General features: G+C 44.8%; 1 protein-coding gene across 2 annotated transcripts in view; it reads right to left on the bottom strand.

The window, feature by feature from the left end:
* Positions 1 to 1,398: 1,398 nt before the first annotated feature.
* The window catches only part of SBNO2 (strawberry notch homolog 2), a 126,523-nt gene continuing 108,557 nt past the window's right edge, over positions 1,399 to 19,364 (bottom strand). For both annotated transcript variants that reach the window (XM_060785066.2, XM_060785068.2), the window contains 6 exons: positions 18,048 to 18,142; positions 16,289 to 16,381; positions 12,528 to 12,659; positions 12,353 to 12,429; positions 8,690 to 8,880; positions 1,399 to 5,678 (listed from right to left, as the gene is read on the bottom strand). In XM_060785066.2, coding sequence (XP_060641049.2) covers positions 5,080 to 5,678; positions 8,690 to 8,880; positions 12,353 to 12,429; positions 12,528 to 12,659; positions 16,289 to 16,381; positions 18,048 to 18,142 — 1,187 coding nt within the window. In that variant the 3' untranslated portion in view covers positions 1,399 to 5,079. The remainder of the gene's footprint in view (positions 5,679 to 8,689; positions 8,881 to 12,352; positions 12,430 to 12,527; positions 12,660 to 16,288; positions 16,382 to 18,047; positions 18,143 to 19,364) is intronic.

The raw sequence follows: 19,364 nt of genomic DNA on the forward strand, positions 1-19,364 counted from the left end.
TATTGGGTCATCAAGCGCTTTCCAACCAAGATCCTGAATGAAAACCCCATGCTGAAAAATGTATGTCTGAATATCCAGGGGGTTGGAGAAAGTGTCCACAATCCAAAAAAATCAAATGGGTTCCAATTCCAGGAAAGGAGATCCCACCGGAATTAGGAAGAACTTCCTGATTGAAAGAACTGTTCAGCAGTGGAACTCTCGGTCTCAAGGCCTTTCCACACAGCTGAGTAAAATCCCACATTTTCTGCTTTGAACTGGAATATATGGCAGTGTGGACTCAGATAACCCAGTTCAAAGCAGATATTGTGGGATCTGCATTGATATTCTGGGTTATGTGGAGGTTTTGGCGGCTCGATGGCCATCTGCCAGGGTATGCTTTCATTATGAATTTCCTGTATGGTAAGGGTTGGACTGGATGGCCTGGGGGGGGGGGGGGTCGGGTCTCTTCCAACTATTACCCTCAGAGACTGGATGGACATCTGTTGGGAGTGCTTTGTGTATTTCCTGCATGGCAAGGGTTGGACTGGATGGCCCTTGGGGTCTTTTCCAACTCTAGGATTCTATACTGTATATCTAGCGATATATATACACACACACATACACTAGCTTGGGTGACCAGGATTGCCTAGGTTCTTAGAAGAAGTCATTTTTTTATTTTACAAAATGCATAAGGTTGTGGGTGAACTACAACTCACATCATGCCAGGTTCACCCCCTGAAATTCCATGTATACTTAAAGTTTGTCATGTTGGGCAAGTTTGTTCTAGATGCATCGGTGGGGTTCAGTGTGCTCTCTGACTGCAGGACGAATTGCAACTCCCACCATGGTGGGCAAGTCCCGTCAAATCCTTCCAATTCAGTTGGTCATGGGGGTTCTGTGTGCCAAGTTAGGTCCAGATCCATCATCAGTGAGGTGAAGAGCGCTGTTTAGTTGCGGGTGAACTATAAATCCCAGTACCTACAAAGGCTATAAATCAAGGTGAATTCCCCCCAAACCTCCAGTATTCTTCCTTGATCATGGGGGTTGTGTGTGTCAAATGTGGTCCAGGTCCATTGTCAGTGGGTCACAGTGGTTTGACTTGATGCAGGGTTAACTACAACTTCCATCATGTAGGGTCAATTCCCCAAACTCCTCCAGTATGTTTAGTTGCTGATTAGTTCTGCTCTTCCCACACAGGACCCCCACGAGCAACAGAAAATACTGTGTTTAATGATGGTCTTTGGCGACCCTCTGACACCCCCTTGCAACCCCCCAGGGTCCCCAACCCCCAGGCTGAGGAACACTGATGTATTCTATTGTCTTTTCCCTTTTGAAATCCCACCTTTTGCCCTTTGAGCAATCCCAGATACATTACACATACGCACACCTGCAAGAACCTGTGACGCCCCACCGTCTCCATTGAGCGGAAATGGCAACAATTTTAATCCTTCGGGTTCAAATAGAAAATCCCGGCATCATTCATTCAAAAGGCACATATTTTTTTCCCCAACAAAAACCAACAAAGAGGAGGAAGACAAAAGAAAAGTATATCCCTCCCTCAGGTTTGTTTTTTTTTTACATATATACAATTCCCCATGAATTATAAATATGCATAGAAAAAAATAATATTATTATTATTACGATAATTAAGCAGATTAGAAAGTGCCATTGAGGGACAGAAGAGGAAAAAGGGAAAGGTGTTGCGTGGTTTTTTTCCCACCACTTTTTTTTTCCTAAAAAAAATACATACAATCAATAAGAAACAAAACAGTGTAATAATTTAGTTTAAAAGGTCACTGTTAACATAGTAGTAGTATTTAATTCTCCTGATAAGGCGAAGGGCGAGATCCTGGAGCGGGGATTGTATATAAAGGGGAGAGAGATGGTCCAGCCTCCACGGAAGGAAGGAAGGAAGGAAGGAAGGAAGGAAGGAAGGAAGGAAGGAAGGAAGGAAGGAAGGGGAGGGAGGAGGGGTGCGAGCGGGGTGGGAGGGAAGGAAGGAAAGGAAGGGGGCCAATCCCATTCAGCAACCATAAAGTAGCCACATACTATTATATATTTGGGGGAGGACTTCAAAGAGTGCCTCCAAATCCTTTTCCTGAGTTTTATATGGTCTTCTCCGCTCCATCCTGCTCTTATCCAGGAACTTATCAAAACCTTGCTAATGAAATGGTTTGAGCTTCGGAAATGTACAGAACCCAAAGAGTACTGTACAAATGGGATTAATGCTCTGCTTCCTTAACTCCCATTTGAAGGTTGGTGCTATGGGGTGGGAGCAAAAGAATGGAAAATACCCTACAGATACTTGGAGGGCACAGGCTTTGGAGATTTCTATCTACCTACCAACCTGCCTACTTGCTGTTGTGATCGTTACACTCCTAGGCTTGAAATGCATTGTTGCATTGATGCGCTGCTCCGAATCGGCTGCAAATGCCTCCTCCTAACTCCAACATCCTGCAACCTACGGTCAAAAGAGCAGAAAAGCACACACAGTTGTAGATCTGCGCTCTTCCATCCCTCGTCCTCTGAAATCTGGGACTTTGACTGCCAGGGATTCTGGGAGTCAGTGTCACAAACACCCGGAGGACCAAAAGCCGGAGAGAATCCCAAAAAGATGAACCTGCCAAGCGTTTTGACACCATCGTCCGGCCTCCCGGAAAACCAGACGCCAAGTGTTTTGGACTACGATTCCCATCTGGCTCAGATGTTGGGAATGATATGTACCATAATCCAAAACAAACTTGGAGGAAAGTTGTTATTACAAGTTGGGAAATGTGGAGAATTTGCTCATTGAGAGCCAGGAAAGATTCAAAACGTTCCACCGGGCCAGAAGGATGGAGGGAGTGAAACGCAGCAAAGATGATGCCAAACTACAACTCCCAGCAGCCGCCAATGGTGAGGGATAACCGGCAGCCTTTCAACTGTACACAACTCCCCCCTTGGCTTTTGGATACAGCTCTTTAACAGCTATGGGTTTTGGGGATGAGAGTGAGAACGTCCGAAATGTGTAGGATGGTTTGACTTCAATGTATGTGCTTAGGCCACCAAAGGCCATCTCAGACTCATTGGAGGAGGAAGGCCAGATCCAAGGACATACAAGAACAAGGAAGCTTTCGCTCACAATCCAACCAGTTGGAACAGAAAGAAGCTGTGAAATGGAAAGTATTGACAAAGATAGCGAGAAGGGGCTTTGACTCAAGAGGGACACAAGGTCCTAGTCCTCATAATTTGTCTACAAATTATGGAGAAGTTCTCCTTCCTGGGTTTTTGACCCATTGACTCTCCTCCCAAATTTCATCTCCATTTGCAAACTCTTCCCTGCCTCCTTGAGGTCTAGAAACTTTAGGGGACACTCTCCAGATTGAACCAACAGGTGCGAGTCAATAGATACCCAGTTGAGTGAAGCAAAGGAAAAAAGAAATGGCATGGAGTCAAATTCCTTGGCTTTAGCACAGCGGGTTAGCTGCCAACTGCAGACAATCTTGCTTTATGCGGGGAAGGTAATTAAAAAGGTGCCGATGTTTTGATAGGAAGGTCATCAACAGACAAAGAAAAGCTCCTTGGCATGGAAGATGGAGTGACAGCACCTCTCTGTAGCCAGAGTCGAACACAGCCTCCAGATATTTTTTTTCGTGTCAGGAGCAACTTGAGAAACTGCAAGTTGCTTCTGGTGTGAGAGAATTGGCCATCTGCAAGGACATTGCACAGGAGATGCCCAGGTGTTTTGATGTTTTACCATCCTTGTGGGAGGATTCTCTCCTGTCCCCATATGGTGACCTGGAGCTGACAGAGGGAGCTCATCTGCGTTCTCCCCGGATTCAAACCTTCAACTTGTTAGGCTTCAGTCCTGCCAGCACAAGGATTTAACCCATTGCGCCACCGGAAGCTCCTAGCCTCCAGATGCCAGAGATAGAGAAAGATGGGAAAAGCCTATACCTCTGTTTATGTACTGTCTGTCTTTGTCAATTGTATAATGGCACTGAATGTTTGCCATATATGTGTTCTGTAATTTACCCTGAGTCCCCTCAGGGAGACAGAATGGACTATAAATAAAATAAAATACACTTTATTGATATTCCTCCCTATCTCCCCAAGGGGACTCAGGGTGGATCACAGAACACATACACCACAAACATTCAATGTCGCTGAAACAGACAGGACAAACAGACAGAAGTATGTTGTAGGGACATCCAACTTCTGGAAGTTGTGCTCAATTCCAGCCCCCGGGGATGCTATTGCTCCATTCTCTATGACAAAGAGACATCACTGATTTCTTCCTTCCTTTTGGTTGCCAGCATTTCTGGTATTTCCTTTTATGGTGCTGTAAAATACCTCCCCCACTTTAAACGGTACCTAGTTTCTCTACTTACAGCTGTCAAGCTGTTTTCGAGCTGCTTAGGTGGACAGTAAGCTGGGCTGACAGTCGGGTGCTCACCCTGACCTGGGCTTCCAACTGGCAACCTTTCAGTTGGTAGGATCTTATTGCTGCTGTTGGTTTACCAGCTGTGCTAAAGCCCAGCCCTGTATTATAAACGTATGACCTTCCAGGTGTTTGGGCCTCCAATGGCCATTCTGGGAGTTGAAGTCCAAAACTGCTGGAGGGCCAAACATTTGACACCACTGAATTATAGGGGGTAAACTACACACAATACGTTTGTGTCTTAGCCACCGCAGGTTCAGATTGAGCTCCCCTCCTGGAGAAACCTACCCTCCTGAGAAGAAAGGAATAGAAAGGAAGTATAAAGATCGTAGCTTTCCAACTCAGTAGTTTGCATAAAGGAGTGGGGAGGTGCAGCTTCAAAAGGTGGGCGAAGAGGCCGGGGGGGAATGGCGACGTGCCACTCTGATAAGGTGCCTCAATATGCCACCCCCTCCCCCAATTTCCCCCATCCCTAGACCTCTACTCTGTACGTTATCTATTCTGAGACATACGTCGATAGATAAGATATATAAAAAATTTAGTACACGGGTGGCTGTATAATATATATAAATAAACTTTGCTTCTGTGTTAGGTATACGTTTCCCTCCATTCCCGTCCCTGTTTTTCTTAAAAAAGAGAGAGAAGTGGTCCAATCGGTACAAAAAACAAACCCCCCTGACTCAGCTGTCCTCGTCGAAGAAGCCAGGGAAAGGGCCGCTGAACTGGATGACGCTCTGGCGCTCCGGGGTGGAGGCAACGGCAGCGTTATTGTCCTCCAGCCCCACATTGAGGGAGTTCAACATCTCCTCCAAGACCTCCTTGTAGTTGATGTCCTGGCTGGGCAAAGAGAAGCCATTGGGGAGCGGAGGGGCTCCCGGGGGCAAGTGTTCATGTGGGGATGGGGAGCCCAGAGGCAATGCCGCAACGCCGTTGTAAGGAGGGGGGAAGCTGTAATGCGGCGGAGGCGGCGGTTGTGGGGAAGCCGCGGCCCAGAGGTCCGGGATGCCATCGTCGCTGGAGGGGCTGTAGGTCAGGTCCAAAATCTCATCCTGCTGCAAAGAAGGGGGCTGGGAAGGCAGGAAGCCGCCCGCCGCCACTGCCGCAGACTGGCTGAGGTCCAGCGGCTGAAGGAGTGGGTAAGGAAGGTTCGGACGAGTGGCCGCTACTGTCGTCGCTGCCAGCAACACTTGACTCTGCTTCTGCTTCTGCTTCACGTTCTCATCCATCTGCTTCAGCTCCTTCAGTACCTGCTGGACGCAAGACTCTGGGATTTTGATCCCTGCGGGATGCGGAGAAAAAAGAGCGGTCAGTAGATTCGCAGGCACAGGCCTTCCCCAAGTTACAAACAGTGAGAGAAATCTTCCACAATGGTGCCTTCCTGTCTGGCAGAAAGAAGGGGGCTGGACTGGATGGACTTTGGGGCTCCCTTCCAAATCTATGGTATCTCATATAACGGTGCGCCATGCAGTCATGATGGCCACATGACCTTGGGAGGTGTGGAATTGGAATTGGACCAAGCTTGGCACACAGAGCCCCCCGTGGCCAACAAAAAATACTGGAGGTCTTTGGAGAAAATTCACCTTGATTTGGGGGAGTTGTAGCTCACCTACATCCAGAGAGCACTATGAACCCAAAAACCAAGGGATCTGGACTAAATTTGGCACACAGACCTGATATGCCGAAATGTGATTGCTGGAGGGGTTTGGGGGGAACTGACCTTCCTTTCTGGGAGTTGTAGTTCACCCAAAACCAGAGAAACTGTGACCTCCACCAAAGATGGACCTGCACCAAACTTGGCACACAGAACAAACTCCCATGACTAACTCAAACTACTGGAGGGGCTTGAGGGGACTGGCTCACCATAGTGGGAGTTGTAGTTTACCCTACAGCCAGAGAGCATGCTGAACCCTACTGATGCTGCATCTAGTAGCCAACACCGCGCAGAGGAGCTCAACTGCCATCCTTAAATATCTTAAGACAAGAGGGGCCACTTTACACTGGCAGCGCTCACGCTGTTTGAAGCTAAGTCATTAGCCCAACTCTTGTATGGTGCTCAGCTGGGCCCCTTCCCCAGTTTTGCCCCATTAGAGCTGGTTCAGTCAAAGTTTCTGAGATCGGCCTTGCAGGTACCTAAATGTGTTTCTAATGCCACCCTGCGACTAGAGAAGGGCTTTATGAGAGTGGAGGCCAGGGTGTGGGTGGCCATACTCATTCTCTGGCTCAGACTATCCCGTGCACCCTTTGGTCTTGCCCCACTAACCATGGAGGATGACTTCTAATCTACATGGAAGCAGGCGGTAACATCCAAAATTTCCTCATTGGGACTTTCTCCAGGTCTACTACTCGCTATGGATTACAATCAAGCCAAAACACTTATTAAACAATGTATCACAGACTCAGGGCGCCAACTAGATCTGGCCTTGGTTCCAACCTTCCTTATCAACGAAGACAGCAGATATCTTGCCTCCCCTATGGCATATTTAACAAACTCAGAGGTTCCTATTCATCGAAGGGCTTTCACCTTGGCTCAATGCCACGCTCTCCCATCAGCTGTACTCGAAGGCCGTTACCGGAAGATCCCTTTCCCAAAGAGACTCTGCCCCTGTGACTCGGGTCATGTAGGAACAATAGAACATGTGCTCCTCCAGTGCCCGTTCTACAGGGATATCCGTGCCAGGCTTATCTTACCTCTGATATACAAGCACCCAGGCCATTCAGGACAATTTTATACCTCCATGCTGCTTGCAGATATTAATTCAGCTACAACCTACAATGTTGCAAAGTTCTGTGCAGCAGCATACAAAATCCGTCAGGGAATGACTAGTCCCAAAAGTTAACTGTGTGTCCAGTAATCTTCTTCCCTGAATCTACAATTTGGTGATGGATTGTGCATTGTATATTTTTACCCTGTTTCCCCCTCCACTCCCTCACCCACATTGTGCTTCAGTAGTTATATTTGTATTTTTAATGTACTAAACGTACCAAGTTTGTATGAAAATGTGATTTCTATTTCCTGTGCTGATCTATGGCCGAAATAAATGATTTATTTATTTATTTATTTTATTTACTTACAGTATTTATATTCCACCCTTCTCACCCCACAGGGGACTCAGGGCAGATTACAGTGTACACATATATGGCAAACATTCAATGCGAATTTGACATACAATGTATACAGACACACACAGAGACTATTTAACTTTTTCTGGCCGCCAGGGGAGCTGTCGCTTTCATCGTCCATCCACGACACTGATGAAGTACTTCCGCATTCCCCGCATGCTTTGCTGGAGTCTTTTTTATGGCCTCATAAATTAGTTAATTTAGCGTCCCCACACAAGGTGGTACCTAATTTTCCTACTTGACAGATGCAACTGTCTTTCGGGTTGCAAAGGTCGACAACAGGCTACACAATTGGTTGGAAGCCCACTCCAACCCGGGCTGGCTTCGAACTCATGACCTTTTGGTCAGAGTAATCTTAATGCAGCTGACACTCAGCCAGCTGCGCCACAATCCTGCATCTAGAGCAAACTTGCCCAACATAATACACTTTAAATACTGATAAGAGTTTCTTGGGGTTAACCTGGCATGATGTGAGCTGTAGTTCACCCACAACCGTATGCATTTTGTACCATTAAAAAATTGACTGTTCCGAATAACCCTGGGCAATGCCAGATACGCAAGCTAGTATATATGTAGGCCATCCTCAAGTTACAAACATCTGACTTACAAATGACTCATAGATAAGACGAAGCTGAGACAACAAAAAGTGAGAGAAATCTGCCCCTTGGAAGGAAAATTCACTCCTGGGAGAGTGTTATCATGGAGAAAAGGTGTCTCCACTGTGACTTTTTCACCAGTCATTCTTTCCACAATAGTTTTTTCAAAATACAATTATCACTGGAACAGAAAGTGAAGTGAAATCTTCTAAACAGGGCCACACACAACAAAACAAACACAACAGGTGTGTTCACCCTTCCCTATGCTATCCATACATATATGGATAGCATAGGGAAAATACACACACACACACATATATATATGGGCTGAAGTTCCACTTCAAAAATGTCCCTGTTCTGACTTAACAGACAAATTCAGCTTAAGAACAAACTTACAGAACTTGGGGGTTTTCCTTCCTTCCTTTCTCCCTCCCTTCCCCTTACTTCCTTCTTTATTTCTACACAAAACCTTACAATGTTTCACAATGTAGGGGAAGCCACGGTTGTAGGTCTCCCAGGAGCCTAAGGCAGCCCCTCTAACTCCATATGGCACCCCACAGTCCCCTCCACTCACCAACTTGCTTCTTCTTCTCTTTGGTCTTGAGGCGGACGATCTGCAGGTAGTTGGTGTTGGTGATGTCGGCCATGATGCTGGCGATCTTGCTCCAGACCCGCAGCAGCGCCCCACAAAGCATGTAGTAATGGCGCAGGCGGGCGCCCTGCAGACACTCCTTCCCGTCTTGGACCATTTTGCAGTGCCCGTTCCTTTGCCCCGAGGAGAGAGGAGGAGAAAGAAGGGAACATGATTAATATCACCCACATAGAACCATCGCGTCCTGGAGTTGGAAGGGACCCCTAAAGGCCATCCAGCCCAACTCCCTTCTGCCAGGCAGCAAGACACCATCCAGATCAAAATATAATAAATATACACCTAAAATACCCTTTAAAACTCTCAGTCCACATGATTTCCCCATGCATGGCTTGACCATGGCCATTCGGTGGGTGTCCATGGCTGAGCAAAAGGACTCAAGCCCTGATCTCTTGAATCATGATCAAATTAGGAGCCACGGAAAAATTAAAAGGGGCCTCAAAGGCCATTCAGTCCAAGCTCTTCTGATCTAATTACAGATATATCCCCAACCTCTCCAAAAGGAGAATTCATGCATCTGTGGCACATCAGCTAAGAGAGCATTGTGTATATTTTCTTTGATTGTTGTCTCTATGCCAAGGTGAGATCTCAATATTTACAACCGCTTCTGTTTAGAACAATTGCCAAACTGTCTTATTTTCTGGGGAAAATCGACGTTTAGTCCGCTGCAGAGCCAAGTTCATCATAAAAGCTGCCTACCTGAGATCTCTCTCCAGTTTGAAGCATGAATTTTAAACTCATGTCCTTTGTTTAAATTCTGTTCTATGTATTTTAAGGAAATACATCTGAATTGGAGCCCCCGGTGGCGCAGTGGGTTAAAGCGCTGAGCTGCAGAGCTTGTTGACTGAAAGGTCACAGATTCGATTCCGGGGAACGGCATGAGCTTCTGCTGTCAGCCCTAGCTTCTGCCAACCTAGCAGTTCGAAAACATGCAAATGTGAGTACATCAATAGGTACCGCTCCGGCGGGAAGGTAACGGCGCTCCATGCAGTCATGACGGCCACATGACCTTGGAGGTGTCTACGGACAACACCGGCTCTTCGGCTTAGAAATGGAGACGAGCACCACACCCCAGAGACAGACATGACTGGACTTAATGTCAGGGGACAACCTTTACCTTTACCTTTACCTTACATTTCAATATGTATCCTTTATAGAAATACATTATTAATATGTGTATTTGTGGTATTGTTACAATGTTTATGCGTTTTAATTGTTCTGTAACCTGCCTCGAAGCACGAGGCGAGATGGGAAAGAAATAAAATAATAATAATTATTATTTTAATAATAATAATAATTTTAATTATTATTATTATTATTATTATTATTATTAAATGGGGTCCCTTGTCCTAGTGATTAACTTCTCTAAATTCTCTGACTCTTTTACACCCATCACTCTACCCCCAATGCTTTAATGTTTTAATCTAAATCTCATTTTATTGAATACAGCAAGTCGCTTCTGGGGTGAGAGAACCAGCCGTCTATGAAGAAGCTGCCCATGGGATTCTCGGATGTGTTACTATTCATAGACCTGTCAGCAGCTTATGATACTGTAAATCATTGCCCTCCTCCTGAGAAAAATGTAAAATATCAAAAAGCATTACCACCTCACCTGCTTCATAGGAAATTGCTACAAAGCAGGAGCTTTTTTGTTGAGTTCCAGGGCCAGAGAAAGAGATGGCAAAAATAGAAATATGGCCTGCCTCAGGGGAGCGTGCTTGCTCCATCAATGTTTAGCATTTACACAAATGATCAGCCATTGCAAGAAGGGACAGAGAGTTTCATCTGTGCTGACGTATGTGCCATCACTGCTCAAACAAGGAGCTTTAAAATGGGTTGTTGTAGGTTTTTCAGGCTATATGGCCATGTTCTAGAAGCATTCCCTCCTGATGTTTTGCCTGCATCTATGGTAGGCATCCTCATAGGTCAGACCTCATAACCTCTGAGGATGCCTGCCATAGATGCAGGTGAAATATCAGGAGAGAATGCTTCTAGAACATGGCCATACAGCCCGAAAAACCTACAACAACCCAATGATTCTGGCCATGAAAGCCTTCGACTGGACTGTGCTCTGATTTACAAGAAGCACTGCTTAACTATCACAACCAGACACAGTGAAGACACCTGCCCTTGCACTTTGCTACTCTGCTGCTGAATATGCATGCCCAGTGTGGAATACATCTCACCATGTTAAAACAGTGGATGTGGCTCTTAATGATACATGTCACATTATCACAGGATATGTACGCCCTACACCACTAGAGCAATTATACTGTTTAGCCGGCATTGCACCACCTAACATCCATCAGAAAGTAGCAGCCAGCAATGAAAGAACCAAGGGAGTCCTCTGTTCGGTCCTCAGCCAACATGCCAATGTCTTAAATCAAGAAACAGCATCCTAAGATTTACAGAGATACTCGCAGGAACACCTCAGCAAGCAAAGAGTCCAAAAGTGGCAGGCGAAAACCCGGAACCTCAACAGTGGCTGAGACCGGATGAGAAACTCCCGCCTGCGCACACAGAAGACTGGGCGACTTGGAAGGCGTTGAACAGGCTGTGCTCTGGTACCACAAGATGCAGAACTAACCTTAAGAAATGAGGTGACAAAGTGGAGTCCACAACATGCGAGTGCAGAGAAGAGCAAACCTACTACAATGCAGCCTGAGCCCTACCACATGCACAATGGAGGGTCTTCTCCCAGCGACACCAGAAGCACTCCAAGTAGACAACTTCTGGTCAAAGTAAATCTAGTATAACGCCAAGTCTTTTTCTTTGTTTGTGTTTTTTTTTAATACATTATTACTGCATTCACAATTTGCTTCTGACTTTTACTGAATGTATTATTTAATCAAGTTGTATTGTATTTTGATTTGTTTTAGTTAACCATTACAGGGGTTTTAGCATAGTGATTAGCATCTATTTGCTTGTGTATTTTTGTCTTTTACTGTTGATATAGTCAGCGGACTGATCAAGAAACAGATCCGAAGTCTGAAGTCTTTCCATGCCTTCAAGAAGGATCTCAAAACCTGGCTTTTCCGTTGCGCCTCCGGAGAGTAGTACACAACCATACACTATTGCTCCCCTCAACATTTTTGTTCCTGGAGTACACTTCCCCCGTTTGTATGAAGGCCTGTTTTTTTTTACAACCCTGTTTCTTTATGAGCTCTCCCTTACAAATAATCCACTCTTCTTTTATCTCACCCTGAGTTTTAGCATTTTATCTTGCACATGCGGCCCGCTCATTGTCATTGTAACTGGGGATATTGTATTATTATATTGCTTATTGTATTCATATGTTTTATGTATTTCACTGTGTTGTCGTTTGTGACTTTGGTTTTTATTTTATTGTAATTTGTTGTTTGGGCTTGGCCTCATGTAAGCCGCCCAGAGTCCCCATTGGGGGAGATGGTGGCGGGGTATAAATAAAGATTATTATTATTATTATTATTATTATTATTATTATTATTATTCGGATTTAGTTCATTTATCAGTCTCGGGAGCAGCAAGAAACAAACCGGATCCCTCTTCTCCATGCAACTCTACAGGTATTTATTTCTCCCATTCGCACGGCACTGAGGCTCCACTTACCATACGGCGTGGTTGCAGAACTGTAGGGAAAAGGTGTAGCTGCTCTCCCAATGTTCTTTGGCATCTTCCGGCGACACCTGAAGGACAAAGGGAAGGTGATCAAGAGGCATTTTCCTTCCGCTTTGGAGGATTTGAAGGGGGAATGTGGCAAGTAGGAAGCAAGCCCCTTTCTTACCTTTTGGTATTTCCTGAGAAGGCTTTCCAGACTCTCTGGCTGACTGTGCTTCCCGATGTTGGGCTTGTAGAGGGTGAAATTCTTTCCGCGGTTCTGCTCGGCCAGGAGACAGGTGTACATGTTGCCCCGGACCTGCAGGGCAAGAACGCTTGGGGTTAATTCAGCACAAGGAGCGGTCTGTGGACCCTCTGCATTATCAGAGACGGACGCAACCCAAATCGCCTTTGAGACAAGACCACTAGAAGGTGACGACTGGGACTCAGATACTATCATCTTTTCCCATTCTTCAAGTCTTACTGAAGGCTTATTTATTTATTTATTTATTTATTTAAAACATTTATATTCCGCCCTTCTCACCCCAAAGGGGACTCAGGGTGGAGCACGGCATACACACAGCAAACATTCAATGCCGGGACACAAATTCACATACAATACATAAACATTAAAAACATTTATCAAAATATTAAAATACACCATTTAAAACTGTCCTAGTCATCCACATCAAATCTAATTGGCCTGGTAAGTTTCCTATCGCTGCCTTATTGCCCTGTCCCAAAAGCTTGGTCCCACAGCCAAGTTTTTACCATCCTTCTAAAGGACAGGAGAGAGGGGACCAATCGGATCTCACCAGATAGGGAGTTCCATAGCTGGGTAGCAATCACCGAGAAGGCCCTGTCTCTCGTCCCCACCAATTGTGCCTGTGACAATGGCGGGACAGAAAGCAGGGCCTTCTTGGAGGATCTTAATCTCCACGATGGTTCATAGGGAGAGATGCATTCAAACAGGTAAACTGGGCCGGGGCCGTTTAGGGTGTTGGTGCTGGTGTTAACCTATAAATCCCTAAACGACTCTGGCCCAGTTTAACTGTCCGAACGGATTCTCCCCTATGAACCATCAAGATTGTTAAGATCATCTGGAGGGGCCCTGCTCTCGGTCCCACCAGCCTCGCAAGCGCGCCTGGTGGGGACGAGGGACAGGGCCTTCTCGGTGGTGGCCCCTCGGCTCTGGAACTCCCTCCTACTGGAGATTAGAACTGTCCCTTCTCTCCTGACTTTTAGAAAACAGGTGAAAACCTGGCTCTGGAAACTGGCATTTGACGAGTGAGTCAATAACTCGTGGCTATATGGATGGATGGTGATGAACAACGATTTTATTGTGACGACTTGGTCATTGTAATTATATGATTGTATTTTTGGTATTTTAACGTGTTAATGTATTACGGAATGTGATGTTTTTAAACGATTGCTTGTGATATTATTGTTGGAAACCGGCCAGAGTCCCTCCACGGAGGTGAGACGACCGGTATACAAAAGTTCTACATAAATAAATAAATAAATAAAGCTTTATAGGCCAAAGCCAGCACTTTGAATTGTGCCGGGTAGCTAACTGGCAGCCAGTGGAGCTGGTGTAACATGGGAGTTGTATGCTCCCTGTATGCCGTCCCAGTTATTAACCTGGCTGCCTCTTGTTGGACTATTTGAAGCTTCCGAGCAGTCTTCAAAGGCAACCCCACGTAGAGTGTGTTGCAGTAGTCTATCCTAGATGTAACGAAAGCACCACAAAACAGCAATCCCACTCCAATAAAAAGATTAACATAAAAAGTCCTTCCCAGCCATGGTTTTACAGCTGAATGGGCTCTATTTATTATGCCCAGTGGTGCTTTCCAATTTTATGAATGGTCCCATTACAAAAGGCATGCCCATGGAATAGGGCCTTTTATCAAATCCTACAGAAAATTTCTGCAATAAATAACATTAGAAAATGTGTATCAGGCAACACCGGGTAGATAAGCTAGGTTGTCTCATTCAAGGCAGTTTTTTCAATTTTAATCCCCCCCAATGAATATTATTATTTAAAAACCAACAAGATTAACAAGATCTCTATGCTGGCTGTTGTATTGGACCACACGTCAGGCACTTATTATTATTATTATTATTATTATTATTATTATTATAGAATCATAGAATCATAGAGTTGGAAGAGACCTCATGGGCCATCCAGTCCAACTCCATTCTGCCAAGAAGCAGGAAAATCATATTCAAAGCACCCCCGACAGATGGCCATCCAGCCTCTGTTTAAAAGCCTACAAAGAAGCAGCCTCCACCACAGTCCGGGAAAGAGAGTTCCATTGCTGAACAGCTCTTACAGTTAGGAAGTTCTTTTTAATATTCAAGTGGAATCTCCTTTCTTTCTGTAATTTGAAGCCATTGTTTCATGTCCTAGTCTCCTGGGCAGCAGAAAACAAGCTTGCTCCCTCCTCCCTATGACTTCCCCTTTTATGTGTTTCCTCCACCACAGACATCCCAGTGTTTCTAATTCTCTTCATTGGTGTGGAATTATTATTATTATTATTATTATTATTATTATTATTATTTCCAAAGTGTACACATTATAACAAAACTATTGGTATGTACAGCTAGCAATTAACAGTAATAATTTACTCTTTCTAATAATTCTAAAACATATGTATCTTAATAATAATAACTTTATTTATATATTCCTGACCCTTCACTGAGATAGTCTTACAATATTTTTGTCCTATCAAAGCTCTTAACAAACAATGTTTGGCCTGGACATTTTGGAGTTGCAGGTACAAGGATTTATAGTTCACCTGCAATCAATGAGCACTCTGAACTCCACCAAGGGTGGAATTGGACCAAACTTGTCACACAGAGCCCCCATGACCAGCAAAAAATACTCAAGGTCTTTAGGGGAAATTCATCTTGATTTGGGGGATTTGTAGTTCACCTACATCAAGAGAGCACTGTGAACCCAAACACTGATGGATCTGGACCAACCTTGGCACACATACCTGATAGGACAAAATTTGATTACTGGACGGATTTGGGGGGAACTGACCTTCCTTTCTGAGAGTTGTAGTTCACCCACAACCAAAACAACTGGGTCCTCCACTGATGATGGACCTGGACCAAACTTGGCACATAGTACCACCATGACTAACTCAACCTGCTTGAGGGGTTTGAGGGGACTGACTCACCATAGTGGGAGTTGTAGTTTACCCTGCAGCCAGGGAGAATGCTGAACACCAACAATGATGCATCCAGAGCACACTTGCCCAACATAACAAACTTTAAGTCCTGATGGAGGTTTTCAGGGTTAACCTGGCATGATGGGAGTTGTAGTTCACCCACAATCTTATGCATTAGTACAATTTAAAAATTGACTTTTTGAAATAACCCAAGGTAGTATGGTATATATATGTAAAATTTACATAAAGTATTCAAAGGTGACCTAATTGTATAATGTTTATCATAATCTTGCACTTCTTTCTGACAATGTATTTTTAATCATTCAATACCAATTTGATCAACCGTTCACTACAGATGGAATAATACTTTATTTCCAGTGTCTGGCATAAACTATTTGGACTGCTGTTATAGCCTTTTGAAAGACAATAATATTTTCTTATTGATAATATCATTTGCCTGTCCCAACAAAAATATTTCTGGCAAAAACTGTATATTCTGTTGTAAAAATATTTGCACTGATTCCTTAACAGCTGTCCAATATGCATGAGCTTAATGACAGGTCCACCACATGTGGATTTTTTTAAAAATCAATGGTCCTATTAGAAAAGGCATGTCCTACAGCAAACAATGGGTTTCTGTAATAAATACATTAGAAAATGCATAGATAAACAAGGCAATAATACATTGTTGTCTTGTCCAAAGCCGCAATTTCAGATGTTTTTCTAAAGGGGATTGTCTGCATCCATCTCTGGGACTGAGAGCATGGCTCACCTTATTGGAGAGATAAAAGCCGTCATGGAGGCCCGTCAGTTGGAGCGACTTTTCATAGGCTTCTTCCCACTTCATGCCTCTGTCGACACTGATCTGCAAAACAACAGCAGAAACGTGCAGGGAGTCATGGCGTGCCACATGACGCCCAGAAACACCTTTTGTCTGTGTATTCATTGTTGAGGGTCACCAAGACTACCATTGGCCAGAAAGGCTGGAACCTTTCTTTGCTATGTTCTATCAGCTGAATCATTTACAACATCTCTGGGATGTTGTGTGGTTTCTGGGCTGTACAGCTTATGTGTTCCAGCAGAATTTTCTCCTGACATTTTGCCTGCATCTGTGGCTGGCATCTACAGAAGATCTGATGGTGGTCAAGCAAGTGTATTCCTGTAGAATAATGTCCAGGGCGGGAGAACGAACCAATGTCTCTTAACCATGTGCGAAGGGTGCAATTAGCAAGCCTAGCTCGCAAGTGTCCAGACAGGAGGCCTCCAGGCGGCAAACAATCAAGGGCCAGTGAATGCCACCCATACAAAGGATGTCTCCATCTGTCAGGAGGGATCAGATGGTGTGTTCCTGGATTATAGAGGGTTGGACTGAATGGCTTTTGGGGGTCCCTTCCAACTCTAGGATTCTATGATTCCAATGGAGGCTTTGAAGCTGCGTCTGGATGGCCATCTGTCTGGAGGGATCAGATGATGTCTTCCTGAATTATAGAGGGTTGGACTGGAAGGCCTTTGTGGGTCACTCCCAACTCTAGGATTCTATGATTCCAATGGAAGCTGAGTCTGGATGGCCATCTGTCAGGAGGGATTGGATGATGTCTTCCTGGATTATAGAGGGTTGGACTGGATGGTCTTTGAGGGCCCCTTACAGCTCTAGGATTCTATAATTCCAATGGAGGCTTTGACGCTGAGTCTGGATGGCATTAAACACTCCAAGGGAACAAAGGCCTGGCTACTTCCAGGCAAATGCTCTCGTCATGGACTATGCAATCTTCTCAGCTAATGGAGGGATCTCACTTAAATGCTTGCAAATCCAGCTTACTAACTACACCCTTCACACTTGGCTAACAGACATCAGTTCTTTCTCCCTGGACTTCCTACCCCTTAGGTATATATACTCCACTTGCTTTACCACCATCAGATCCTCTGTAGATACTGTGAAAGCCTTTGACAATACAGTGAAGTATCTCTTATAGCCATAACTTGTGTCATGTTAAACACCAAACAAATTGTTGTTGTTGTTGTTAGATTTATTTATAACCCACTTTATCTCTCCCAAAGAAGACTCAAAGCAGTTTATTATAAAAGCATTAGCTGACTGAAACTACAGCCAGTACACTCTTGTCAGCAGAAACACACTAAAACAGGGCTATGGAATGTGGTGGTCCCAGGCCTGGTGCAGTCCAAGGAACAGTTGTAGCCAACAGGCCTAAATATGAGGTCAGCTCCTAGAAAACCTGTGAATCCCCCACATCAGATCGCTCCCAGAGAGCTAAAACAGATAAACAGTGTTGTCCTGGGTTGCTGTGAGTTTTTTGAGCTGTATGGCCATGTTCTAGCAGCATTCAGAGAACCTCCGAAGATGCCAGCCACAGATGTAGGTGAAACGTCAGGAGAGAATGTTGCTGGAACACAGCCAAATAGCCTGAAAAACTCACAGCAACCCAGTGCTTCCAGCCATGAAAGCCTTCGACAACACACTGTTACCCTGTTTAGAGGCGGCTCCTTGATGTGCCACGCAAACGCATCCTTACCTTGTAAAAGACAACCTGTCCATCCTGAGGGTGGCCAGGAGTCAGAAACACCTCTTTGCTCTCCTCGTAGATCTCATCAACACCAGGGGCCAGATCTGGAGAGAGCGAGAGACAACCAAGATGAGCAGGGACAACGAGAGGAAGGAAATAACTGCCTGGGTGTTCAGTGGAGCATCTTTCTCTGGAAGCTTTTAAGCGGAGGCTTGATGACCATCTATCAGGAGAGTTTGGATTGTGCCTTTTACTGCTTGGTAGAAGGGGCTTGGGCCGGATGATGTCTGAGGTCTCTTCCAACTATAGGATTATATGATTCTATAGCCCCCTTTCTCCATTAACACTTTAAATGTATATGAAGTTGGATGGCCATGTATTAGGAGGGATTATATTGTGTCTTCCAACTCCATGATTCTATGATACATCATACCAAATATTCTGCCATTCTTACAAGGGATATCTATCTATACACATAATAAAAGTGAAAATATGTATCTGTGTACGTGGCTGGGGTGGCCACTTACACAGACAAGCTCCTGCCTCCACAAACAGCCATAGATCCCACTACTAAGGAGACACCAATGGCCCTCCCTCCAATGACACTGCAGGTTATAGTGAGTGCCAATAACATGTCCAAGAGCCCTGCCAGTGTCCTCCACAAACACCACAGTGCCCACCACGCAGCTGAAGGCTTTCATACAGGACCATTTCATCCCAGATTTGATGTGTTTCCTCTACCACAGACATCCCAGTGTTTCCGACTCTCCATTGGTGTGGAATTTGCATGATCCCACCCACTGCCTCTACCTTAACCATTTTCTGTTCTTTTCCATGACACACAGCAAACAGAGCAGCATTGATGAATAATAATAATAATAATAATAATAATAATGACAATAATTTTATTTTTGTACCTCCATCTCCCCAAAGGGACTTAGAGTGGCTTACAAATGGCACAATGTGCACACAAAACAAAACAGGGTAAAACCAATAGGATATAAAACAATAATTTAAGATCAAAACAGTGCCCAATAATCTGAAGACACTGAAGATATTGGAGAGATTTGGGGAGAATTCACCATGATTTCTAGGAGTTCTATGTATTGGGATGTATAGTTCCCCTGCAATCTAAGAGCTCTCTGAAATCCACCAACAATGGACCTGGTTAACTAACTTGGCACACAGAACCCCCATGACCAACAAAAAATACCGGAGGTCTTTGGAGGGATTTATAGGAGTTGTAGTTCACTTACATCCAGAGCGCACTATGAACCCAAACAATGATGGATCTGAACTGAACTTGACATGCATACCCCATATGCC

Source organism: Anolis sagrei, chromosome X (genome assembly GCF_037176765.1).
Source record: "Anolis sagrei isolate rAnoSag1 chromosome X, rAnoSag1.mat, whole genome shotgun sequence".
In the NCBI taxonomy this organism is placed as follows: Eukaryota; Metazoa; Chordata; class Lepidosauria; order Squamata; family Dactyloidae; genus Anolis; species Anolis sagrei.